The sequence below is a fragment of the Astatotilapia calliptera genome, chromosome 23 (genome assembly GCF_964374335.1).
Source record: "Astatotilapia calliptera chromosome 23, fAstCal68.1, whole genome shotgun sequence".
In the NCBI taxonomy this organism is placed as follows: Eukaryota; Metazoa; Chordata; class Actinopteri; order Cichliformes; family Cichlidae; genus Astatotilapia; species Astatotilapia calliptera.
In genome coordinates, this window is record NC_137443.1 from 14,842,038 (window position 1) to 14,870,009 (window position 27,972).

At 41.5% G+C, this 27,972-nt stretch overlaps 1 protein-coding gene across 1 annotated transcript; it reads left to right on the plus strand.

Moving 5' to 3' along the window:
• Window positions 1-315: 315 nt before the first annotated feature.
• Window positions 316-11,735, plus strand: lmo4b (LIM domain only 4b). The gene is made up of 5 exons (XM_026159418.2): window positions 316-775; window positions 2,089-2,329; window positions 6,673-6,769; window positions 8,456-8,611; window positions 10,773-11,735. Exons 2-5 carry the CDS (start codon window positions 2,094-2,096, stop codon window positions 10,779-10,781), a joined length of 498 nt encoding a protein of 165 aa, XP_026015203.1. The 5' UTR covers window positions 316-775; window positions 2,089-2,093; the 3' UTR covers window positions 10,782-11,735.
• Window positions 11,736-27,972: the final 16,237 nt, after the last annotated feature.

A 27,972-nucleotide genomic window follows, 5' to 3' on the forward strand; every position in this document is an offset into this window, starting at 1 on the left:
CACGGTGATATTGAAGCTCCTTAAACAGGACACTGAGCTTATTCTACGGATTTTCTTTGTCGTATAAATCCGCTCTAATCTCGTCTCTGCCCCTGATTTGGCTTGTATACGTTGGACTGCTGCGTGTCTCTTCTCTCCGGTCCATCTCACCTCCGTTTCCATCCTTCTCTGTCTGCGTGTCCGAGTCAGTCTCGCCTCCCTCTGATTGGCCAGAATTGTTATTCCTCTTAAATGGACCGCGCGCGGATTGGCTGCCGAGGCCCTTTCGTCACGCGGCTGAAGGGGCTTTTTTACTGGAGGTTTCTTCCTGTCAGCGACACATGTAGAACAAGCAGCTAACGGGACCCAGAGACCAGAGCAGAGGACAGTCAATTACAGCTTCTCTGCCTGCCTCCGTGTTTCTGTTTTTCCTCCCTCCCTCTTCTCCACGCACTTCTCCAGCTCTGTGGACACAACGGCATGCGCAGACCTGTAATTACGGCTTGTGATGGACTCGTTTTTGTTCCAGCGAGAAAAAGAGCACTAAAAGCGGCAGCAGCAGTTAAACGGGAAGCATCCAGTGGAAATACTATCTGATAACTCCATTTGCTTGCTGAAGAGCCGAGCTCGAGGGTTTCGCTGCCGCGCGGAGCTGGAGGCCGACGACCGCGCGCGGTGTCGCGTCCGCTTTCTACCTGTACTTTTTTGGGGTACTGTTGTTGCAGCCTACCTGTTCGCCTACCTGCCATTCAAGCCGTCAACTTTACAGCCATTACCCTGAAAGGAGACAAACGAGGTGGGTGTTTGCCGCTGGTACAGCTGTTCTGTGTGTTTGCGCTGTATATATATATTTTATATGTATATATGCTACCTGCAATTGTCCGTAGTTTTCAGAGTGGAAACAGTCGGTTTTGAGTCCGCCTGTGTCTATTTTAGGAATGCCTGCGCTCAGATGTGACAGCGGACATTACACTGGTCTTTTTAAAGGACTCAGCTCGTAGTAATTGAGATGTGAAGCTGCATTTCTTTTATTTTCTATTTCAAAAACAAAATCAGGCAGCGGACAGAAGCTTTTAGCACATGGCTGTCTGATATGTTCCCCCCCTCCGTCTCTCTCGCTCCCTCTTCTATTTCCATGACTTGGTCTCCAAATTGCTTGCCCGTGTAATTACTTGAGTTAGCCCATTTAAGTTAAAAGCCACCCCCCTCCTCTTCCCCTCCATCCCTCAGCGGAAAAAAAGGAAACTCCTCTGAATGAAACTTGATGATGGCCCCGTCTTGTTTATCCGGGAGTCACTTTCAGGTCGGCTTTTTTGATTCATCTCCTTTTAGATTTAATCAGCACTAAGGTACGCTGTGGTTTGTCCCTAAGAGCCATCGCTAATGGGCTTACTGAATGCTTTTCTCTGTGCACCCCCCACCCTCCCTCTTCCTAACTCTAATTAGCCTACCTGTCTTTCAACATAGATTTGGCTTTATCCAGGCGAGGCTGCCTGACCAAATTGGAGAGGATTACATTTGAAAGAGCCCACATTAATTTGGTGGGTGAAACAAATGCCTGCATTTCAGTAGATTAGAACATTTAACATCATTACAGCGTGTGCACATCGCTGTATCAGGGCTGTGGTGTAGATGCGTGATCATATACTTGGCTGAGGTCAAAGGCTCATGCAGCATCAGAACTATTGTGCCAAACATCAGCCTCTCTTTACTCACTCCCTTGAGTTTTGCTGTGGACATCACCTCTTTGCAGAGTGAGGAATTGTGCGCCATTAGGACAGCTCAACAAAGGCCCATGCTGTGTAATTGTTCCTCTGGCCCCACAGTGTTATCAGTGAATAGACATTCATCACAAGAGGTCTGATGAAGCAACAGCGTAGAGATCAAGGGCAGATTAATTCACTAAGTGACTCGTAGCAGAGATCGGGCTTCGCAGCTGCAGATACAACATGTTCAAACAGCTGATAACTGATCAGTTATGACAAATGTGTCAACTCATAGCTGTGTAAGTCCTGACCCTTGTGTGTACAAAGCAGTCCTTGAGTGTAAAAGGAAAAAAAATAATAGTCTGAACAGCAACCTGTCATGGTTTCTTCTGTGTGTTCTCAGGTACGATGGTGAATCCCGGAGGCAGCAGCCAGCCACCACCGGTGGGCACAGGTTCTCTGTCCTGGAAGCGGTGCGCCGGCTGCGGGGGCAAAATTGCAGACCGTTTCCTCCTTTACACCATGGACAGCTACTGGCACAGCCGATGCCTCAAGTGCTCCTGCTGCCAGGCCCAGCTGGGTGAGATCGGCACATCGTGCTACACAAAAAGTGGCATGATCCTCTGTAGAAACGACTACATCAGGTGAGGAAATCACCAGGTTGTGTGTTCAGTTTTCTGTATTTTGCTTGTGCAGCCTTACTGAGCAAGTTTGATGTTTAAACATCTTGCATGAATTTAAAAGGAAAAATTGTGCTTCTCATAGCCCGTAGAACTTTTCTTCTGGATTATATTAGGCTGTGATATTAAATCAAGTTAAAAGCAGGACTAAGCTGATGTAGATCTGTCATGGTCATGCAACCGTCCGCAAAGTTTGGTGCATTCCTGCACGACATGTGTCTCAAATTGTACTAACGTCATCAGCGCTCATTAAGGCATCCTGGTTGAAGGCTCTCTGGCCTGCCCTGAAAGACGCCAAACGTGGCGCCATGTTGACAGAGCACAAAGCAAAAGGAGAGAGTCTGTGCAGGTCATAATGCGGTCTGTCCTGTTTTACAATCAACAAAAGAACAGAAAACTGGTCCTAAATGACTTGAGTTAGCTCTGCAAGAGACACGGACAGGATCTGTGTTCAGTGAAGGCTGTTTTATAAAAATTTTTTAATACAGTGGAAAAAGGATCATTTAATTAGCAAAGAGAGCCTTTTTAAATATTCAAGTAGGTGTGCCAGACACCCAACCAGAGCTTGTTGATGACACTCATTCTGGTCATGTTGAGCAGTCTTAAGTGACGAGAGAAGGTGCAGTTTACTGAAAGTTGACATGCATCCTTGACTCAGCCTCATGTGCTAGACTGGTATGGATTTTTAAGCCAATCAATTAGCCATTTGCTAAACTTGAGTTTCTATTCATGCAAGACAGTCGGAGAGTCTGCTTTTATTGTTATATAATAGAAATGCATGCTCATATTCTAATGGATGGAACCGCACTCCAGTTAACGTACAACGCTGCTATCAAATCTGCACGGATAATTCAAAATCTAAAGTGCGCCTGTGCGCTCTCACACCCACCTCATAAAAAGGATGGGGAAGTCAATGGGGTACTTCATTCATAATGGGACTATAACGTAATTAAAATTGGAAGGGGGGGGAAATGTGGATACACCTTTCCACTTGTAATGAGAGCATGCTTGGTGGAAGAGCTAAAACGCACATTATGGAACCATGAGATCTCTGTGGAGATAAAGACAGGAGCGGGGTAGGAAAAAAAACATCTGACAGTGAGTCTACACAATTAAATGCTTTAATTATAGTCCCCCTCCATTTCCTTTAGTCCTGATGGGTTTTATCTAATGAGATCTGGTCCCTGGCTTGTATCCGCTCCCAATGACGTGTCCGAAATGAATGAGAGCCACACTGCAAACAAAACATTTAATTAACCAAATTGGCTTTTGAGAGAGAGCAAGAGAGAAAGACAGAGAGAAGAGGGATTATTGTGAAGGCCATTTGCTGCTGTTTTTTTCCCCCTCTTCATCTTAAAGGGGCAGATTCATATTTGTAATAGAGTGCTAAACAGCTCAACATACGTTCTCAGCTGCAGCTTCAGCTTTATATCCATACAGCTGATTTAATAATGCTCATCTGACTGATCGGGAGTTGAGTCGTATGCCTGGCCTGGGATGATAACCCATCCCCTGTTTTTCATGCAGCGCTTGTCCCCAAAAGCTTTAACTTAAAGCCAAAGTTGTGTTTGCTGTAGGGATCATGTTGTTTTAAGCTGGAGGTGATATTATTTCTGTGGGCTGCTAGTAGAGGGAGAATTAATTTACTTGTGGCTGCTGGATTCAGGGAGAATGTGTGTCCCCTTAATTGAATAAGCCTAGGTAATTAAATGGCACTTTTCCAATAGAACGTGTGAGGTAAATCTAATAGTTGGTTATTTAATATCACTTTGAAGTCTGCCCACTCAAGCACTATGACAGCACAAGAGAATGTGAACTATTAGGCCAGGGGAGGAAAAAAAAAAACTGGATCTCAGAAATTAATTAAATCGCATGCAATTTAGGGGAAACGTTTATCTTGATTTGTCATAACAGAATTAATTCAAGGCCTTCAATTCACTTGGGGCCAGATCTGTTACTCTGAATTAACCAAGTGTAATTTGGCTGATCCCCCACCGCCAGCACCACCCAGCCTCCGACTCCAGCCCTACACACCCCCACCCCCTCCTCCTGAAACACATGCACATCACAGATTCACGCGAACCCTCCCTCATCCTCGCAATCTCCCCACCCCGCCCTGTCCTACCCCCCCTCCACCCTTTTCTCTAATGCAGCTCTTGCCATTATGCAAAGCCCCGCTTCAGTATCAATATGGCCTAGTGCTTTTAAGGTGCTTTGGCTGCTGATGTAGAGAGGCATTTTTAATGGACTGTGTTGCAGAAATCATTGTTGTGGGGTAATTTTACCCTACTCAAAGGCCTTGGTGAATGAGGTCTGCATTTACCAGACAGCCTCGCAGCAAGCTATGCTATATTTCACCCGGCAGTCAGCGCTGAAATGAAATCCAATAGTCATTGCCTGCATAGGCAACAGACAGGTCCAAATGTGTTTTTTTGTTTGTTATTTAATTTAATCTAAGACAGATTCACAAGGGCGGAAGACGACAGATAAATCAAGATAAAGCCATCCCCGAGAAACGTAGTGAGTAACTGATTTTTTTTTTTGTTGCAAAAAGCAGAAACCAGATGTGTCATTGCAATTAAGAGTCCCTTGGCCTTAATTATACTGACCTGGGGTGTTGGCTTCACCTCAGCGCTGTAGTTCACTGGCAGAAGAGGCCATTAGAGCCCAACTCTAAACCGATGCAGCAACTTAATTGAGCACCTAAAGGCTTTGGCTCCTAAATCAAATACTATCAAGAGCTATCCCCTGGTAAAATAATTAACCCGGTACGAGTTTCACACTGCGCCCAAATGTAAAAAGGCTGCGGTGAAAACTCCTTTTGTCCTTTGTTTCCTCACCTCTCAAAAGCTTTCGCACAGGAGGAAACTCCTCGAGCAACATATTCAACAAGAGCACGAGGAACATGTTTTCAATTTGAGCGAAGTTTGAATTTCGGAATGAGCCGGCTTTGATATGCAGAAACATCTTGTGGGGAAAGTGTAGTTTTGCTTCTCCACACACACACATTGCAGCAGAGCACAAGAGTCTTAAAGCAAGGCATATATGTTCATTTCCACTGTCATGTTTGTCCCAGCGAGAGCAGAGAATTGGCAGTGTTGTGACGACGGTCTCCAGTTAATTAGTTTCTGAAATTGAGTTTTGATGGAGCCATTCCAAATGATGCCAAGACAAAATTTGCTTCAGCCTAAGCTGCCTTATTGAAAGCCATTTCTGTGTCCCTTTGCAAAGAGCTCTGGCTTGTTTGTTTGTCAGTTTTTCTAACAACTGCTCGGGTTATGGTTGGGATGGTAGAGGCATTTATTCCCTCTTTGTTAAATACATTTCATAAAAAATGTCTTCAAGAAGGTCTGCGCAGAAAGACACTTTGATCTTGTTGTTCTTTCTTTCGCTTGTTAATTTTTTTCCCCCCAACCAAACAACTTTATCTGATGCACGCACGCCAGTGTTAACCACTCCCCCCCTATCCCTTTCTGTCTCCATCCCTCTCTCTCCCTCTCTCTCCTTCTCTCCGGAGCATGTCAGATGCCGTGGTCTTATTTGATTGCTTAGGAAAAGTGCAGTGATAGAGCAAACACCCGGTGAGATATGATGACAAATGGGTCCAGATCCCAGTAAATTACTTTCTGCTCAAATCGAAATTTCATTCAGTTTGCTGCTCACCGAGATGAAGTAATCTAAATTGTGGACTCAGAAGGAAGATAGAAGGGAAGCTGGAGCAAGCATTTCATTATCAAGAGGCAGAGAGAGAGAGAGAGAGAGAGAAGGTTAGGGACGAAAGAGATGAGCAGAAGCAAATCTAAAGTGTTGACACCATGATTGAAAAGGTTAACCCATGCACATTATATATCAACCCGAGTAGCTACGGGGTTTCTAATGGAAACACGGCACTGACGGAGCATTCACAGGAGTCCTAATGGCAAAAGCACTACATCTCCGCCTGGATGTACAATCAAATCCTCTTAGGTCCTTATTGCTTATGTTCCACGTTATTATTAGGCTGCAAAAAATGTGCAGCCAAAGTAATATGCAGTTTCAGTGCTAGATGCTTGTGGAGGGCAGAGTCGTGTTGGATTCATTTTTCCTGTTGATACTGTGATGATTTTCTATTTCTTCTGCTGTATGTTTTCCCTTCGAGGCAGAAATGGAGTTGGGGGGAAACTTAGCGCCGGATACACTTTTCATTCAGTCACACACTCTGCAGAGAAAAGTGTGGACAGTCCATTACACAAGGCTAAATCTGTGCAGATGCATACAGCAGCTCCACAGTAACACTCCTTCTTCGTCCCTTTCTTCCCCCCCCTCAGATTATTTGGGAACAGCGGAGCTTGCAGCGCCTGTGGTCAGTCTATTCCAGCCAGTGAACTGGTGATGAGGGCACAGGGCAATGTGTACCATCTCAAGGTAAAGTCAAGTTTCCTCTCTGGAGTTTTGAACTTGATGAAGTTGGAGTGCTGCACAGTTTAAAGCCTTTGTTTTGTTTTTAGCAGCGATGCATCGGTTATGAAATCCTGGGCCGATGTTTCAAATAACATTTTTTTTGGAGATAACTGATGGTGATCCCATTATTTTCTTTCATTTGTAACTTCATATTTTAGCATTTTGCCAATATACCGATATCAATCAGCTGAACAAACGGATATTCAACCGACACATCAGCACACTCCTAGTTTTCAGTTTTGTGTATAACAGTGTTTTCCTTAGTATCGGAATTATCTCTTTGAAGAACACACAAATCAGCATCACATTGAATTAACTTTACACTAATTATGTTGTGTGCTTGGCTTAAAATGTCTCTGTTGTGGTCAATAGCGACTACTGTCTGTACGGAGCAGGGCTAATGAGATATGATTAACAGGAGATCCAAAAAAGTATTAAAGCAAAAACTTTAGTTTGAATTCAAATTGGTGTAAAATCCAACTGCTGGAGTGCTAAAACAATAAGCGGATTAATCATTTAATCACCATCTGTTCTCATGTTTAATAATTAAAATTTTCAGCTTCTTGAGTAATGTTAATCCATTTAGCATTTTGATATTATTTCACAAAAAAGGAAATTTTATAGCATCACTGTATTAAAATGTTGTGATGAAAAATGATGTGAGCGTGTGTTTGAAGACTTATGAAACAGACCTAGGATCAGTTTTGATCTTAGCTATGAGAAAACATTAATATTTTGTGTAGATATTTGGTTGAAGCCTCAAAGTCTCTACAAAAACTATAGATTGCGTATGAAAAATTGATGTAGCTGCCCTGATGTTAGTCATTGGGTTTTGAAGCCTCTGTGCTTAAAAACAACTATATTTCAAATTTAAAGTTGCCATGTTTAGGCGGGATGAGGGCATACTGATTTATCGGTTAATGATGGTTAGCTGTTCATTAAGAGAAAAACAGATTTTTGTACCATGCATTTTTAAAGCTGTAAAGCTGGACGTGTTAGCAGGAGGAGGGAGGCTGTGGGGGTGACTTGTTTGTGGAGCAGAATAAAGTGGACACTACAGGATCTGACCTTTTTTGGCACTTCAGCATTAAGGCTCAGGTGTTGCTGCAACAGAAACAAAGAAATGCTTGGCTATGAAACTTTAACATGACGTGATGTCCCTAGTGGTTAAATAAGAGTACTGCAATTTGCACATGTATGTATCCAAGGCTGAATTTTGCATGATATCTATCAACAACGTGACAAGATTTCTCCTTGACAGATGTAAGGAAATAAATGCCAGATGCAAGATCTTTGAATTTACAGATGTGATGTGGTGTTCTAGTGTGTTAAAATGTAAAAAGTCTGTTTTTTAGCTACTTGATAACATTACTGAGAACAGGGAAGCTATTTAGAAACCAAATGATGGTTGTGTCTTCCACAAACACTAAATCTTAATGTGCGCTGGCTTTATTTAAGGAGCAATTTAAAGGCAGGATCCTTTAATTGAAATTGAGATTTAGAGATCACAGGCGCTCAAGTCACAAATAAGATTCTTGGAACCTGCTTAAGCAACATTTTTATCCTCAGCTTCCTTTACAAGTTCAATGTAAACACACTACAGGGAAGGACCTGTAAGACCTTTAAGATCGGTTCTGTCTTTGTTTACAGTGTTTCACATGTTCAACCTGTCGGAACCGGCTCGTCCCCGGGGACCGGTTCCACTACATCAACGGCAGCCTGTTCTGCGAACACGACAGACCCACAGCGCTCATCAACGGCCATTTGAGTTCACTGCAGACGAACCCGCTGCTGCCCGACCAGAAGGTAAGACCCCCATGATGGCGGAGGGAGCCCCGCGGTTCTTTGTGGTCTCATTTCAAAGTACAAGACAAGCAGCAAAAGTCATCAGTCAGCCGGAGTCATTAGCAGGAAAAGGAAAAACATCTGTAATTTTCACGGCAACATTTTTCACTCTGTTTATATTGATGTCGTCGATTCGACTTCACTGCAAGGCATGCAGCCGATATTAAATCTTACAGAGCAGAGATGAATTTTATTTTTAGACAGCCAATGGATTTTTCCATCATTCTTGTTGGAGGACATGAACTTAGAAAATCTGTATTAACTGTCAGCACAAAGCATGCGAAAATGATGTTTTTGTGTACCGCTGCCCTCACACTTTGTTACCAGCAGACACATATTTGACTCATTGTGAATTTATTTTGCCGTTCTGAGCCAGACGTCCACTTTTAACATTAATACGGAGTGTTTAAAACCGAATTTGACTTTTCTATCAACACGCCTGGGATCACCTGGGTTAAGTTATTACTCCGAGGCCAAAAATGTGCATCCGAGTGGGGGCGAGAAGCGAACACAGACAGCAAGCTGCAGCAGCATGTATATCATGAAAGCTGTCATCATGGCTTTCCCTGATTTGATCTCGATGCCTCCAGTGAAAGCAAAACAGAAGGCCTAATCATATACGAAGGATAACTTCATTCTTCAGGATAGCTTCATTGTGCCTGCAGCAGATCTAATCATTTTTGCCTCACAACAAGCAGCTTTATTGATACCTTGTCTGCACATAGAGCACACTGAGAGATATGGGAGGTGTTTGGAGTGTGTCAGAGTCTGACTGAAAGAGGAATTATATTGTTGGGAGCATGCATTTCACCTTGAGTGGTTCTGTGAGTAGAGGAGAGGTAGAACTCCATTAAGCCCCCCCACATCCCTCCTCCCCTTACGTCACAGGCCTTTTAAGGGCTTGTCACTTTTACAAATCAGCTCTTGGAGCTCTAAGAGCTCCTCACATTTAAATTGAAAGCCGTTGCATTATCTAGCTTAATTTTAAATGTCTGTTTAAGTCCTTGCTCCCACCCCCAGTGTCTCTTGCAGCATGGCTGGTGTAGTAAATATGAGGCCTCATTGTTTATTTATGCACTAACATCAATTGTAGTGAAAACTGCTGAATTATTGATGCTAAAATGCAATCTGAATATTGGCCCTGGTGCTTTAATTATAGCAGAGAGCGAATTATTAAATAAACAGAGACTCATCGCTCAGTGGGAACAGTCTCTGGATGCTTTTGTTATCTGCGCGAGTGAAATAAGGAGAATTATTCTGCCGCTCAAGCACTTTATCACACTGTATTTCTTTTGCTCGAACAGAATTTCGACAGCCTCAAACAGCAGAGGCTTACAGCAGGATAACAGCCCTCTGAATCAATACGGCTCCAGTGTATCGGCCTGAATATAGAAGCTGGTTTAGCAGAGGAGAAAATGAAGCAGTCACAGGGTTATCTTCTGACCGTTGTTTTGATTATGTGCGATTTGGCTGTGACATAATTGGTGTTGTTCACGATCATGGCGTAGGACATGTGATGCTCATTTATTAAGCTTTCTTCCCAGCTTCTTCCTAATCTCTTTGTTCAGAACAGACAAATTACCGCTCTCATACAGAGCTGCTTTGACCCAGGGGAGAGGGACCCTCCCAGCGTCAGTCACTTTAATTAGCCCCCAAGTAGGAGTTTGCAATTACTAATAGATTGAAGCCCTCCTAGTGATTTGAGGGATGAAGGGAAAAGTAAATCGCCCCTTCGAATCGCAGAGGAAAAAAACAAGAAAGATGAAAAAGTTGAATGCTGCTGGTACCCAGACAGATAATTGTCTTTCCTCCCCTGCATTTTTCTGTTTCAAAGGACTGAACACCTCCTGCAGTTATGTCGGAGCGTGGTTCTAATTATACCAAAGAGAATCGCTTCATGAATGCACTTTTAGTTAATGCAAAGTAAATGGGACACCAGATGGTTTTCAAAGCCTGGCTGATCAATAAATTAAACACTGGAGCTGGTGGAAAGTTTATTTATCAAGGGGTGAAACATTTATGACATTTTGTGAACTGATGCTCTTAATGACGGCTTGATGTCTGTTCTCATTTAAACTTTTCCCTTTTTTTTTTTAAATTTTTTATCGCCCTCTCCTTTCAGGTGTGTTAGGCGGGAGCCGTGCAGGAAGCAGGATGTGTGCCTTCATTTTAACCCTTACCCATTGACACCCGAGACAGTGTGGATCAGCAGCACCCCGGCCTTTTTAGCTGTGCCCCCAGGCCCTTTTGTCCTAAAGGAATCCTCCTCACATCTCAACCAGTAACCTGACTTTTTATTTCTGCAACTCATACCCAGCGCTCAGCCTTCAATCCTTGGCTTTTCCCCAACTGTGGGTGGATACTTGCACTTACTACACCTGAATCGGGACACTGCGGACTCTGTGACCTTGGGACGATTTAAAGGGGGGGAAAAAAGAAAAGTGAAAAAAGGGGGAGACCGATCCGAATCCTAGAGGACTCTACGGGAGGAGAAAATTAAACAACGTGACGAGACTATGTTGTGACTGAAGAGAAGGAACGAGACTAATGAGGTTTAAAAGGCGCAGGCTTTTCAACTCTGCACATTTGTTTAAAGACATTTTGGGGGGAAACCGGGACTTTTTCATTTTTCCTCTCCTCCTTTTCTATCCTCATTTCCCAGCAACATGGTGTTTCCACTTTCTATATTTTAAGTGTTGTCAAAGGGGAATGTGTTTTTTGGTTTTCTTTCTTTCTTTTTGGTGGTATATATCTATATATTAAGATGGGGTTTAAAAAAAATCTGTGGCATTTTGTGGAAAACAAATCATGAACACTCTCTTGGTGTATTTGTAAAACTACCATGTATGTACAGTATGCATGTAAATGTCGTTGTCCAGGCGTGGCTACAGTACATCTGACCCCTCCGCACTCAGCTCCTCCCTTTGAAACTCATGGCAAGCTGAAGAAATTTGCTCATAGTCAGTAATGTAGAGATCATCACCAACATTTAAATGCTGAATGAAAGAGAAATTTATTTGTGATATTTTCCGAGACATTTGCTCCAGTATGGTGTATTTAAGTAATAAAAATATTGAAGATTTAATAGCCTCCTTAAATTCATTGTAAAGCTTCAGTGTCTCTAATTAGCTAAACTTGGGTTTTTAGATGTTGTAATGAGTACCTGGCTAATTTTGTCTATTCAAGTGGGCAAAAGCCTGATATCAGCATGGCTGAAAATCCTCTATTGAACATCCTGCAGCACTGCCATTCAATTCCCAGCCTCGCAATCATAAAGGCGCATGATGAGCGTCTAACTGAAAATGGATAAACATGTATCCTCTCTTTTCTGTTCGGATGACCGTTTGCTATTCATCACTCTAATACCTGACAGAAATGGAGGAAAATGTCCCTTTGAAGATTCAATTACTGCAGAGAGGGAGAGAGGTGTCTCTTTCTGGCAGGCACAAATTGAATGGGCTATTTGCAGAACAAATTGGTGTTTGAAGTCCTTGCAAGACCTAATAGGTCTGAAGGAGGGACCCGGTAATGGCTGATGCGCTTATCTGCGGAGTCTGCGGCCTCGCATGAGCTCGCTGCTGCCGCTGAAACAATGCTGCTCTTCTCCAGAAGGAGGCTTTGATGCAAAAAAAATCATCTCGAAAAGGAAAGGAAATGGACCTGAAGAGTAAACAGACCCTTGTGTTTTAAATTGGAATTTCAATGGCATGAAAATCACGCCGAGTGGATTTGTTCTCGACCTTCTAAAGCACAACCTAAACATAGCGATTGTTAGCAATGCGTCACTTTCAGAGTCCCGGTTCTGAACATGCTGATCGAAGTCTAGCCAAGTATCTAATACGACTCTGATGCGCAAACCTGAACAAAAAGAAATATTAAAAAAACAAAACAACAAATACACACCTGTTACCTTGAACATCACAACAAAAGGCTTTAATGGAACTAACAGCAAATCCTTTGGGTCCTGTGGGGCTTCCGGGATGGGGGCGTAATGGAGAGGAGTGCTTGGTCTGTGGTGGTGTTTCAGGAGGTGGTACAAGTCAGAATAACACAAATGGAAGGTCCCACTTTTCCCAGCAGGACACTGAATTAACGCTCACGTCACTCATCTCTGGTTTTAATGTTGTGGCCGATTGGTGCGTATAACAGATACACTAAACAGGACAATGTAACTAAATCCGTGGCTCAGGTAATAGATGGGCTTCGATCCCATGCTAAAGTATCCTTGGGCAAGACGCTTGAATGCCAACCTGCTTGCTATGGCGGGCGAACAGCTTGCATGGCAGCTCTGCCACACACCAGACCATTTAACAAACAAGTCGTTTCCTGGCAGGAACACCACTTTAACATTCTCGATTTGTATCTCTTTGCTTGCTTGCTTGCATTGTTTGAGCATGCAGGTACTCGCATGTACCTGACAAATGTCTAGCTTTGATTATCCATACATCACATTTTCCACCTCAGCCTTTTTTGTAATATTTACATTTTGTTAAATTTCCAGCACTTCCGCTCAGCTTTCTTTCTTTCTTTTTTTTTTTCACGGACAAATCGACGGGAGATGCACATCGATACAGGTGGAGGGAAATGGCTTTAATGGAACGGAGCCATAGTTAATGTTATTAGTAACACCTGTGCCTCTCTGACTACGACAAGCCAAAATGTCTTCCAGTGTGACAAAGGCAAGGCAGCTTATTAATGCTGCACATTTCATACACAGCTGCAGATCAAAGAGCTTTACTAATAGTGGAAAAAAGTGGGCATATTAAAACATGAAAATGATTATTAATAATGAGGAAAATGCAACACCAAATTGAGGACAGAAGTTCATTTATACACAATAGTAAGCAGGTAGGTTTATGTTTGGATTTTGTGGAACACTCTAAAAAGTTCGTATAGACAGAACGGCTCAGTATCAAAAACAAAATTAATCAAGCCGAGGTTTACTTCACAGGTTTCCTGAAAATCCCCCAAATTTAAACCGCCTCTCAAAGCAATTTAGCTGTAGTGGTAGGTTTATTGAATGTTATATAAAAACTGTTAACTGTCCCCTAATTTTCCAAAATATAAAGCGTCCCTCCCACCCGACCATCCCTGAAAAGAATCCAGAGACAACATTCACTTCTTAAAAGGAATTATGGAAAATTCCCAGTTGCTGCTTTCATTAGTTTTCCCAAAAATATACTTTTAGGGATGAAAGTCGGTCTGTTTTATTCATTTTTCAAGCCCTATTCTTTCTTTCTTTTTTTTTTTTAAATTCCATTACCTACAAAACTACTTGAGCTCGGTGCTTCAAGTATTTTACAATGAATATCTGGTACTATGGCTCTATGGATGTGGACCCTTGTGTAGCTTAAGTTAACAGAGTGATGGACGCTTGAAGTCCCGGAAATATTTGGATACCCGATCTCTGACAGCAGATTTGGATTCCTGCAGAAATCACAATGTTGCTGGTTGGGGACTCTTTTTGATTCACAGCTTCTCATATGCAAGATACATAATAACTCTATGACAATCCAAATCAGCTGAATGCTTTCACAGATATTAAATAAAGATATATATTTTTTTAAAAACCACACATTTCCACAACATATCAGTGTGATATTCCTCAGGTTTGAATAACTCATATTTATAAATTGTAGTTTTTTTAAATTTGATGAACTGAGATGGAAAGAATCCAGTGTAACGCACCGAGTGGACATACCAGAACTGAGGCAGGAAAGTTTATATTCATATTCAGTTTCACAATCATTGCATTAAATTAATCTCTCATAACAATTCGTATATTCTATGTAAATCATATATTGCTTCATACTACCGGTTTTCACCCATTTATGGACTAAATGCATTTCTATCTAGGCTAGCAATAGTCAGATTCGCAAAAAATTGAAACGATCTCAAAGGATAATTCCACTTTTTTTTCTTTTTTTTTACATGAGATTCAAATGGGGCTTTGGCTAGAGGTTCTATGAACCTCTTAAAACAGGAATTTTTTGTGTGGAAAAGGGGAGGATAGCTATGTAAACATCATTAAAATGTGGCAGTTTTAATACTTAGAGGACTGCAAAATGCTTCAAAACCATCATCCTCATTTAGCTTAACTGTCGCATTTGATTTAAGGGAGAATTATGAAACATGATGCCCATCCATTGCTGCTATTTCAGAGGTGATAACTGCAACATGCATCCCCACTTTCACCTGCATATGAATGGCTGTCAGGCTGCAGAAGCCTTTGAGTATCAGATTTAAAAAAAAAGAATTATCCTTTAAGTTGATTTTGGTTTAAAGTGATCTCAGTAATCCACATCAGAACAAGACCATTTCGTGCTACACTAACGTTGGCCTTTTCCATTATGAAATCCGCTTGGTTCCATTAAGCTGTTTACTCTCTCACACAGATAAATACATGCATACACACATGAATATACATAAGCCGTGCACGTGCGTACTAACAGATTTCATGAGTCATTTTTCAAATCAACTTATTGAGTCAAATTGCTCAGTTTGGGACTTAATACATATGTGAGAGTTTGCTTTGATGTGGTAAACCAGAGTGAGGGCTATGGGATCCCACCCACAACAATGAAGCACACTTAAATGGCACGGCAGCCTGAGGGAAATCACTTTGCTTCAACTCCAGCTCCTTCCTGCGCTCACTGGGGAGTCTACTGATGCACCACAACTGGATTACTTATGATTAGCCACCTTGTATTTATTTCTAATTAGTTTACGTCTTCATTCTGCTGCAAGTTTTTGATTATCATTTATCTCGATGTGATTGGAAGAGTTTTTTTTATGACAGAGTGGATGTTGTGTTCTGCATGACAGCCTGTGCAAACCGAAGACATCTGCCAAGCTAGTTTTATCTCCTTTTGTTTACTGCATCCGAAACAATATACTTAACACCTTCCAGATGCTTTGAGATAATAACATCAACACATTAAATCCATTTATTTATTTATTCCATCCTTCTAGTATTTCCTCTTTCTGAAATAATAGCATACAGAAAAATCTTCCAGCAGTTTGGCTCGGTGGATGATGCTTTTGTGTTATGTGTGCACAATTTTGTCTTCTTGGGTGCCATTGGGGATTAAATTAAACGTCGCACTGTTGTCCGGTTCATAGTCAGTTTTAAAATGAAGATAATTACTGCGACTTAGTCAGGATGTGTTCATATAGTGCAGTGTGTATACTACATCCATGTGGAAAAGTAGATTTTCACAAGACTCTTTGCAATTACATGAAAAATTAAGTACACCCTCACTGCTTCCATAGGAATTAAGAGGATAAGTAGCAGCCAGGTGCTGCTAATCAAGTGCACTTGATTAATTGATCATCAGCAAGTGTGAACACCTCTAAAAATGCAAAGGTTTTGGCATCTTGCTTGTCTGAAGCACTCAAGTCTGTAAATGAAATTGCAAAAAAAGAAGCATCATAGGTTCTACAGGCCTCAGTTAGCATGCTAAATGTTTAAGATCATAATGAAATGACACCGTTTTAAAAAGACTCAATAACTACGGTTTGTTTGGAGAGATTTGCTGAAGAAAACCTCAATATTTAAAAAAGAACATGACAGCACAGCTCAGGCCTGCAAAGGTGCATCTTAACAAACCGCAATCTAGACCACCTGGGACCTTAAGAGAACTGCAGACCTCAAGATACTGAAGCAACACTTTGAAGAAGTGGGAGCCAGAAACGGATAAAGTCATAAAGAAACTGATTACTTCAGTTTATTGCTGCTAAAGGTGGTTCTACAAGACACTGAATCATGGGGTGCACTTAGTTTTCCACAGGAGTCCCGGTGAAACCTTTCAAAATAAAATGTTATATACTGTTTGTGTAGTATATGAATTTGAACAGACTTTTCTCAAATTGAATACAGTGAGTCCTGCACTTAGTCAGACAACCATAGACTGTATGTAAAAGATGGACGTAGCCACTGTGAGGTCTAGTTTGTGAATGTAGCTGCAATTTATATAAGGTGGCATTAATATGAAAGATACTTCTTATGTGATGTGGCCAGGGATACGTTCTTAGAGGATGAAGAAAGGGGGGAAAAAGTACAATCATGCTTCTAGTGTTATTTACACTAGAAGCATGGTAAATGGTAAATGGCCTGTATTTATATAGCGCTTTTCTAGTCCTTAAGGACCCCAAAGCGCTTTACATATCCAGTCATCCACCCTTTCACGCACACATTCACACACTGGTGATGGCAAGCTACATTGTAGCCACAGCCACCCTGGGGCGCACTGACAGAGGCGAGGCTGCCGGACACTGGCGCCACCGGGCCCTCTGACCACCACCAGTAGGCAACGGGTGAAGTGTCTTGCCCAAGGACACAACGACCGAGACTGTCCAAGCCGGGGCTCGAACCGGCAACCTTCCGATTACAAGGCGAACGCCCAACTCTTGAGCCACGATCGCCCCACGATAGAAGCATGAGGAGATGGCTAACCTCAGAAGAGCTTAAAGCAACATCGGCATTTTTAAAGTTCATTAATTAATCCATTATCCATCCACCGATCTAGTAGGGGAGCTGAAGCATGTTGCAGCTGCCATAGGGTGAGAAGGGACTGGACACTTTGTTGCAGGGCTAACACGGAGAGACAAACAACCACTGACACTCACATTCACACTTCTGGGCAATTTAGAATCACCAGTTAATCTATTCCCTCTAACTGAGGAAGCGAGAGTACCCAGAGAGAACCCACGCAGACAAAGAAAGGCCTCGGCCAGATGGTGGATTTGAACCCAGGACCTTCTTGCTGTGAGGCAACAGTGCTAACCATTGTGCTACCCTAATTAATCCATTAATTAACAGTAATTCATTAATTATAACCTACATACGCTCTCAAGTTTCAAAAACTATGTCAAGCTTTACTAGCTTTTCCCATTTTTGGGAAACAGCTGCTGATTGTAGCCTGATGTGTAATGAACCTATATTAAAGCGATCAGTTTCACATCTATCAAACTAATCAATAAAACCATCAGGAAACGGATCAACATCACTTCCAGAAGGATGAACTAAATCGGTGTTAGACTAAAGCTTATTTGTTTGTTTTCTTTCATTTTATCTTTTGTTAGGTTTGTGTGAATAATTTCCCTTCCTTTCTCCGATACTCCCTGTACTTCTTAAACAGAACGTTCTCTATAGCATCGTTCAACTTCCATTTCTTTATTTGTTCCTTCATTAGTTCATCCAGCCATCTGTTTTCTTGGCCAGACTTGATCAGATTTTGCCAAAACCTGTGAAAATTATGCATCTCACTTTCACGTTCCAGCATTTCTGTAATTACACTGATGAGGTCCAAGGGGTTTTGTCTGTTCCTTTGTTCACTTGTATCTCATAAACCATTTATCAGGCTTTCACTAAACTTGAGAAAGTGAAGCATCTTTTCCCTCAGATTTCTAATGATTACGGGTCACAGTGAAGATTCAAAGGTGTATGCAGTTTCCTGCCAGCACTTGGCAAATCTTCACCTATAAATGTATCTTAGAAAGTCTAATTTCCATTAACTTTAACACCATCAGACATCCATAGACTATCCATACAAAGGTTACCAGAATCTCAGCTTTCAGTGAAACCTGAAGCCCCTTAAAAACACCATCATGGTGTGAAATGCGCTTCATAATTGCCTTGTTTCAGCCCACTGTGGAATCAGCAAACAACTGAAAATAATGCCTGGGCACAGCGCTCAGTTACTTAGCCGGGTGTTCAATAACACACAGAGAGGGACATGCAAATATTAGTGGGGTGATTATTGGCAGTTGTGTTTGGCCTAAAGTAGCAGGTAACTCTATCCTCTCCATTATGCATGCTGTGAAGTGTGGTGCGAGGTGCACTGGTAAAGCGTTGCTTTTAACTGACCAGAAGAGGTTCACTTTACACTCAGATGTCCTTCACGGTGGAAATGCACTCGTAATGCAATGAGAGAAATGAAGCACCTCATGCACGCAGGACCTGAAGCCACCTTTAGGCAAAGTGGAAATTGGAAAAGTAACAAATAATACTTGAAGAATTTACAGCTCCATCAAAGAGCAAATTGTTTTGTGTTTTTTTTTATTTAAAAGTGAATTTTTCACACATTTCAATTTGAGTCATAACTGATGTCCGTAACAAGAAGCAATCCAAGACGCTAAACATATGCCGAGGCTGAAAATTCTTCCATATCACCTTTGCATGAATTGAGTTACTGAAGGATTTGTATATCTGGATTTGTAAAAGTTTGTTATATTCTAACACAGTGCTTCCTAATGTTTTTTTCCCTTCACTTCTATTTGATATGTATTTGTGTAGCTGTGATGCAAAATGCTCAATTTTAATCAACCTCACAATGGTAAAGAATCCTTCCAAAAATTCCTGGCTCCAGATCCAAATCGATTCCAAAAGTTAATTGTTTCTAAGCTGGGCCAAGTCCCAACTTCTGTAAGATTTTCATGCAAATCTGTCCATAACTTTTTGAGTAATCCTGCTAACAAACAAACAGACAATCTGAACCGATTAGATGACCTCCTTGGCAAATCATGGCAGAAGACACCAAAGTGTTTTGAGACCATATGAAAAATAAATATTGCTTTTTCTTATGAGCAATAAACGTGACTTTTTTTCACTTATTAAACTTGATCTCAGATTTTTTTGTAAGCTTTCCCTTAAATTACACTATTAGCTGCTTATAAACGGATTACATTTCTTTGCCTTCAAACTGCAGCGTCTCTTTTAATAAATAAATAAATAAACACACAAATGGAATGGGAGCCACTCGTTCTCTGCTGACATAAATGTTTATTTCACAGGAGAATATTACAAACATGACATCTGGCTCATATTAAAAAAAGAGGATAAATACAAAAGGAATGAGACAGTCAACAGTCGTGTCATGTTTACTTTCTCGTGCACGCACGCACACACACACTCGCACACCATCTCCTCCCCTTTTACTGGTTTGACTCTTGAAAAGCATTCCTTGTTCCATTTTCCCCCATTCTCCTCAAGAATGTAGTAACAATAATAATGCATTAAGTGGGCTGAGTACTCTAAACACTCAGAGCTTCCTCTCACAGTAAGTGCAGAACCAGTTTGCCTGCTGTTGAAAGCATCTTACACACAGTCCTACAGAGAGTGGAGAGTTTGCCTCGGCACCCCCACCCCCACCCTTCTCTTTCTGCCTCGCACACGCACACACTCACAGACAGACACAGAATACGCTCCTATCTGTAAGTCTAGGTGAAGAAACTAAAAACACCGTCGGGCTCTCGTGCTGTCTGGTGAATCTGAGGACTTCTGCGTCTGGTATCGTTGCTTTTGTGCAGGCATCCTGCAGAAAGAGTCCCACCTGAGTTTTAGCGTTCATCGTGCTTCTGTCTGCTGGAGCCACCAGCATGGTGCAGCTCTGAGCAGGGGGTTAAATCCCCCATAAGAACAGCAAAAGGTCACCAAATGCTGTTGTTTATCAGCCATCCTGAAATGAAGCACCGAGCGAGTATCCTGTGGATTGATTTTAGCCCCTCTACAGTGAGCGGCATCGCAAACACACCATAATCATTATGTCCACGCAAATACTGCAAAAAATATAAAAGTAGTAAGGCTGTAGGCTTAATGACTGGGCAAGCTTACAACCAATATGTTTTTGTTTGTTTTTGTAAATATGATGTAAAGAAAGTGAATTTCTGTAATAATTCAATATGTGGATAAACATTTTTATTTTTGACATTAATGCCTTTATTACAGGGGAGCACAGGGGTACACAGAAAAGCAAGGTTATGGCACCCCAGCTTTAACGCCATCTGTTCTATATTACTGTGGCCTATAATTGCCACAAAATCCCCTAAATCACAATATGAGAAGGAAAGACATATAATTTAATTAAAATGACAAAAAAGAAGAAAAATTCACTTTAAAAAAGTCTGATAAGCCAAAAAAGTTTTAAAGCAAATTATGTCACAAATTTTTCAGGTTCCAGCAGACAAGATACTAAAGAAAGATTAAAATGATGATATCGGTTCAAATAAAGACATTTCAGATTTCTGACTTTAATCTAGTCGCCCAGATAGAACTTCCTGGTATGGAGTAGTGAGCTTAATTTGGGAACTCTTCTGTCTTGTCCAGCTATGGTTCAGTTTAAAAAACAAAAAAAACCCCAAGAAGATGATGGACAAAATTCAAGACTTAAAAACAGTACTCGACAAATCAGTGGGTGACATCTTGACAGCTAGTTCTATAGATAAGGTGTTTAAAAAATAAAACTCAAATTTTTTGGTCATTTTGTCATTTGAGGAAACATATTGGTTTCCTCAAATGACCAAACACAGCAGTGTTATAATCCTAAAAACCAGCCAACGTGTTAGCTTCCTGAAACGCAACCAGGAGCGCGAACAATATGCCGGCTTTTTCCTCTTCTTTATTTCTAACCACAATCTGTGAATTTTCTAGCTAGCAGTGGCCAGAAATGATAACTTTAGCAACATTGTAAAGGACACAGTCGCACATAACTCAGCCCACTTTCTCACTAATGTTGTAAAATGACCACTGTCACATATTAGCACGACAAAGGCTCAAAAAATAAAGACAGGCAAGTATTTTTACGATAAATAGGCTACACATTGAATTAAGTGTATGTGCTGGGTATTAGCACGTCTTTAAGATTTTAAAAACTTATGATGTAATGATGATCTAATCTTATGACCTAATATTTGGTATCTGCCCCAGGTGCCAAAACAGTAGTCGACAAACCAGTGGGTTTCTACATGATGGCGTATTTTTGCACTATTTTGTACTGTTGTAACATGCGGGAGAACAGTGACACACTTCAATTATATGAAGCCGAAATAATTTGGACCATTTTTAACTGTTGATGTTGCCTCAGTGTTCCTTTGCTTCCTTTGCGAAATTCACCCAGACTGTGACCACTGCTAGCAGAGGCATTACACTTCAAACTATACTAATAACAATGCTGTCTTTTAAGCATCTCTACAAGCAGCTCAAAGGTAGCCTACAAGCAGAGCGAAGGAATTTCTCAGTGTCTTAAAAGTTGGAGCCATTAAAGAGCACTAAATCAAGTTTCCAGTTGTCTCAGCAAAGAACTGTGTGATTTGGCATTATCTTTGCAATTACAAGGAAGGGAGCTGGATCTGCCTAAGATCTCTCTGTCTATGCCCTTTACACACACACACACACACACACACACACACACACACACACACACACACAGAGCGAGAGAGTAAGAAGACAAGCACTCCAGGGAGAGGAAAATACACCTGAGGATATCCTCTTTGATTTCATAGCTCTGCCTGAGTCCTAAATTAACTTATATACCATAGTAATATAAAAAGTGGGTGGAAGCAGTGAGTTGTGGTTGAGGATGGGGACAGTCTGTGTGCAGCTAAACTGAGTTATGTCTGTTAATGACTGCATCGCCATCTTTTTGCTGCAGTTGTCATATCCTATTAAAGGAAGTGCGTCATTAAGGGAACAGATTTCACAAAGACCCGAAGACAAAAATGCAAAGCACAAGTCCTGCAAGTGAAATTTCTTTTCGTCCCCCAGTCAATGACCTATACATGTAATTACAGGACCAGTTCAAGCAGCTTCAAATATACCCTGAAGAATGTCCTGCACTATCACTTCATCGCCTCACAACTGATGTTTTTTTTTTTACCCCCTATTCTTTTTTTGAAGGCATTACAGCTCGCTGTTTCTTCATATGTCACAAAGATTCAGAATCTGTGACCTGAAACAGCCTGAGGAGAGCGACTTCACAGGCGGTTTCCTCGGGGACTAATGTGTTTTCAGAGCGGCGACCATCTTTTTCCCTGTTTAATGAGCTCAGTCATAAATAAATGCATGGCCTTAATTAGCCTGCGTGTGGTGGGGGCACTGGAATTAGTGTGGAGCTGTGGAGATGGAGGCTCCATGCCCGAGTTCTTCTGGAGATGGTGATCTGGGCGTGGGGAGGTGGCCTTTAAGCAGATGCTCTCCTCGCTCTCTGCTGGTTGAAGCTTCCATGACTCCCTCCTTTCATCTAAAGCTATTAAGCTGCTTCTCACCGAGCTCCTTGGCTGGTGGAGGAGCTTATACTGGACAGTTGGTCACACCAGTGTACACACACACACACACACACACACACACACACACACACACACATATATATATATATATATATATATATATGCATGCATATATATATATTAATAATAATGGATTGCATTTATATAGCGCTTTTCGGGGCCCTCAAAGCACTGTACAATTCCACTATTCATTCACTCTCGCATTCACACACTGTTGGAGGCGAGCTACAGTTGTAGCCACAGCTGCCCTGGGGCAGACTGACAGAAGCGAGGCTGCCATATCGCGCAATCAGCCCCTCTGGACATCACCAGTAGGCGGTAGGTGAAGTGTCTTGTCCAAGGACACAACGACCGAGACCTTCCGGTTACAAGACGAACTGCCAACTCTTTGAGCTGCGATCGCCCCGATATATTAAGATTATAAGGTAAAAATAATTAACGTTTTTTCATTGAGCATTAAACTGAATTGTGCCCTTAAAAATTCCCCAAGCAAATGACAACAGTTAAAAAGCATTGAATCCTATAATGCCATCAATGAAAATGATAGTTATGTTGTAATGTTAAGTTGTGAATAAGACTGAAAAAGTGAGCAAATATAAAAATAAACAACTGGCTAATGTAGGCTGCAATAGTTAATCTAGCTGAGGCTCTGGGGCTCATGTAAATGTAATAAAACCTTGGGGAGATAATTTACTATTTCTTATTGTAAAGCTGTGTGTATTCACATGATGTATACTAAGGCAATTAAAAAGTATTTCTTTCCTTTAAACACCAGCTTAAATTTAACCACAGTTGGCTATACTCAGCTTTACTTTTCTCCCTTTTATTTTTATTTTTTTTTACTATACTGTAGTCAAGGTGATGTGTAATTTATGCCCTTTAGCAGCAATGGACTCTTGATATCAGTAATTTAATTTATAAAAACTGGACACTATGTTTAGCTACAAGCAGGATGGTTAGCTTGCCAGGTTATAGTGGCCAGAACTACCGATGATCACCTCTTAAATGAACAAATAATTACCATCTAAAACAAACACATATGCCCATATTTATAACATACTTGCCATTTTTAGTTACTTCAGGCACATTTTTGGATGGTTTCTATCTTGAAATGGGTAAGTATCTTCTTGAATGAGCATCACAAATTCTCTATTACTTTAGCTACATGCTAACATGCCACTTTTCCAGTTAGCTGTGCCCTGAAAAATAATACTTAAAACACAACAGTCAGCCCATTCCTGTGTTAATATCTTCTAGCAAGTATTTATTCATCTAAAAAATGTATTATAATCCTAGCCACAAATGCTAACACTGATAATAGGCCAGCCTTCTTAGCCTGTAAATGAGAAATCTAGTAAATCCAGTCCATACAAAACTGTAATTATCCTAGCCACAAGCTAGCATCCCAGCTAGTACAAGAAACAAATGTTACCAGTGGAGAGTGCTCCAATTTTGTAGTGCTTTTGCACCCGAGAATTTATACGGTATTCATGTGTATTCATGATATTCATCTCTTTCGGCTAGGGTCACCACAGTGGATCACTTGCCTTCCTCTTACCCTGTCCCTAACGTTCTCCTCTGTCACACTGACCCTCTGCATGTCCTTTACGCTTGGTCGTTTTCCTCTTTTTCTTCTGCCTGGCAGCTCCATATTTAACATCTTTTCCAATTTATTGACCATCTCTCCTCATCTTTGCTCTTCACATTATATCCACAACACCTCAGTCTTGCCTCTCTGAGCTTTCCCTCTGATACAGTCCATCTTGATCACTCTTAGCATCTTCAGCTCTGCCATATTCAGGTCAGCCTCTTGTTTATTTTCCAGTCCTATCATTTCCAAACCAAACCAACTCATCCACCTTCACTGCCTCTGCTTGCATGTCCACCTTTCCACCTGTCACCTTCTCACTCACACACATGCATTCTTGTCTTGCTTCTGCTGCAATTCCTCGTCTCTCCAGAGCGTACCTCCACCTCTCTAGGCTCTATTCCACATCCTCTGAACTCTTACTGCAGATCACAATGTCGTCTGCAAACATCGTAGTCCACGGAGACTGTCTGACCTCATATGTCAGCTGTCCATCACCACTGCAAATAAGAAGGGGCTCAGATCCCTGATGTAATCCCACCTCCACCTTGAAGCCATCTGTCACTCCTACTGCACACCTCACCACAGTCTTGCGATTCTCCTGCACTTCCCTGAGATACTCCTGACATTATCATGCAGTTGTATCGTACATTCATTCAAATCTGCTCAGACTTGCCATGTTTTTGATGTCCCACTCTATGCTACATAATTATTCAGCTGATGTAACTTGTAATTGCTGTCCATGTAATATGACCAGTACATAGTATATTCTAAAAACAGCAGACTCTAAGACATCTGAGAGTTAAAAGCGCATGATAAAGTCTCTCATTATCGGTGGGGCAGACTGATGCAGTCGGGACAGTGACCCCGTCGACTGGGAGAGTTGCTCAGGTGGGCCTGAGCTTGAAGCTTGCACCCCGCAGGGGGACATAGATACTTCTCGTGACTGATAGATGTGTTTTTAAAAGTGAGACAGTGTGCAAAGAGTTGTATTTTACTGTTTAGAGGATACTTGTGATTAAAATTTCTTTCAGATTTCTTTGCACCACTCTTGTCCATCCTGAACTGATTCATAAATGTCAAACGGACTAATAAATATTCTAGTTTGTAAAATGTTTAAGAGCAACAGATAATTTCTAAGAGTAATGAAAGGAATGAGTAACTGAGGGCCTGTCTACTTATTTTCATCTGGAAGCCATAACTGTGCAAGCAGATCAGGTGGAGCGTTTACAGTATGCAGGTGGTGACAAAAACCATTAGTGAAGGATGTGCATGCCTGTTGGGGACGTGGTGACTAATTCAGCTCTCGTGTTGCTTTCTAAGTTACAGTGCGACTACGAGAAGGCCAGGGGCTCCGCCCCTCCAGCGTTGACCAGAACCCGAACGCACGCTGTTGACTAACCAGCCTCGCTCTGATGAAAGCAGAGAGGGGCCTATTGTCTCTCTTCACCGGTGTGTTCGTGGTCCACTACATCACCGCTCTCAACCATGTAAACAGCTCTCACAGCAGCACCCTCTGCCATCTCCACGCACGTCAACATTTGGATAAAAAACAATTTGTGGATAGTGGTCCAGCATGAGGATTGTAAAAATACATTAGGAAGGGACATTAGTAATATTACAGGGCCATATGTGTGGCAGACCACTGAGGTCACCTGACACTGAAGGTCACCTCTTGCAGTTGAAATTATTAAGTGCTTCCCCTCTAATCAGATGAGACGTCCCACATACTGCCCGTGCACATAGCAACCAGTTTATTTATAAGCCTCAAACTGAAATGACCAGTTGGTTTAATTTAATAGTGAGCAATAGGATTATACATGGAAACAAATGACCTAAGTGGGGGTACTCACTACAAAAAAAAACAAAAAAACAACTCTTTTAACAATGATGGAAACCACGGACATGATGTCTCCCAGTATTATTTCATTATTGGGTTTAGCCCCTGCATCTGTCAGCTAGGCCTGGCTTCTGGATGGGCCCAGCTTGTGTCCAGACTGACGCACAGCTGCTAGCAGCTCGCACAGACCCACGCCCCGGCCATCCCACACTCCAGGGTCACAAATGGGAAGGGCAGCATACTATCCCACCACCAACCACACACCCTATTACCCAATTACAATTCAATTTCCCAGCCTGCTGCGGTCAAAAGAAACAACACGTACTCTATCTGCAGATCATGATATCTGTTATTTCGTCTCCCACATGCTCCCGGTGGGGAGCATCTATTGTGGAGTCGAGCCTCTTTAAACGTGAGGAAGAGCAGACATTATTTAATGTGATGGAGTACAAGGGGCCGATATCAGCATACGAGCAGAAAGCTCGAATATGTTGTAGCAAACCATTTCTCCTTTAAAAAGAGTTGTGCTGGTGACAAGATTTCTTTTTTGTTATTATCAAGGAATGCAATTAGACTTCAGCCTTAATATCTCAGAGGCTGTCACATTCTCAAACTACTCTGCTATGCTTGCCAACTGCAATCAGAAATAACTCTGTCCCTTCAACTTAATGAAAAACAAGTACTTGGCTATAAACTTGTAGTCATCCTCTATCCAATCACATTGTCTTGAGTAATTAAAATGATTAGCTTAATTAGCTTAATTAACTAAATTTGACTACAGGACATGGCCATATGGTGAAGAAAAACAAAGATGGGAGCTAATTAAAGTTAAAATAATGCAGGTTTTAATTAACTCAACCCTTAGGCATCAACATTTTCAAATTTATCCAAGCTGATAATTAAAAAGTCCTCTTGCCCAAGCAACATTTCTTCTCTGAGCTAATTAAATCTGGAAATAAATTAGCAACATGACGCTCCAAATATTAATTCCTGCTAGAAGATGACTTCACTTTCTAATGAAATTAATTAGCTGCACTGGACCCTCAATCAGATGCCAGGCGCTGTCCGTGAGCATAGACCTCATGTAATCTAGCGCCGGGCGAAGGGCCCGAGGGCAGAAATTTACAATTGTAATGAACACTCTTTAACTGTGTGTCTCTCTTAATATACCAAATGAACATGTAGATCTATTTATGCCAAGGGCTTCCTCATTTATAAAGGAGTGGTAGGACCAGCTAGTTAAAACTTTTTTTTTTTCCAGAAAGAATGTGTAGTGTGAGAGAGCGCATAACCACATAGCTGCCAAAAGCGATGCCAAGACCAGCTTCAGCAGCCTGTAAGGTTCCACAGGCTGTGCCTGTGTGTGTGCCAGCCTATTACAGAAGACCCTCATGAATTCACCCCCCTACACTCTCTTGGCAGCTTAAGGGGATGACACTGTGGATGGGGTGGGGGGGGGGGAAATGCAGTAAAATGTATCCGTCTGCATTTTCAAGTCTTTACTGTCCCAGTTGCCTATGCATTTAATTTACTGTATATGTATCAGGGCAGTGCTGCAAAACAAACTTCATTATGTGCCATTATGACTCTGTTGAAACAGATGTCTAGGGTGTGCGACACCTAAAAAAAAAAAGATATATTTTCATTTTTAGAGCGTAAAAATAGATGCAGTTTACTGCATCAGTGGAAAAGCAGGTTACAACGATTCAAACAGATTTAAAGATTATGATTCAGAAGATAAGATCAAGATGAAATTTTAATGATCCCCACAGGGAACAAGCATAAAAATTAAATAATGACAGCTAAATCCAAAAGTTCCAGCTCGCGGTG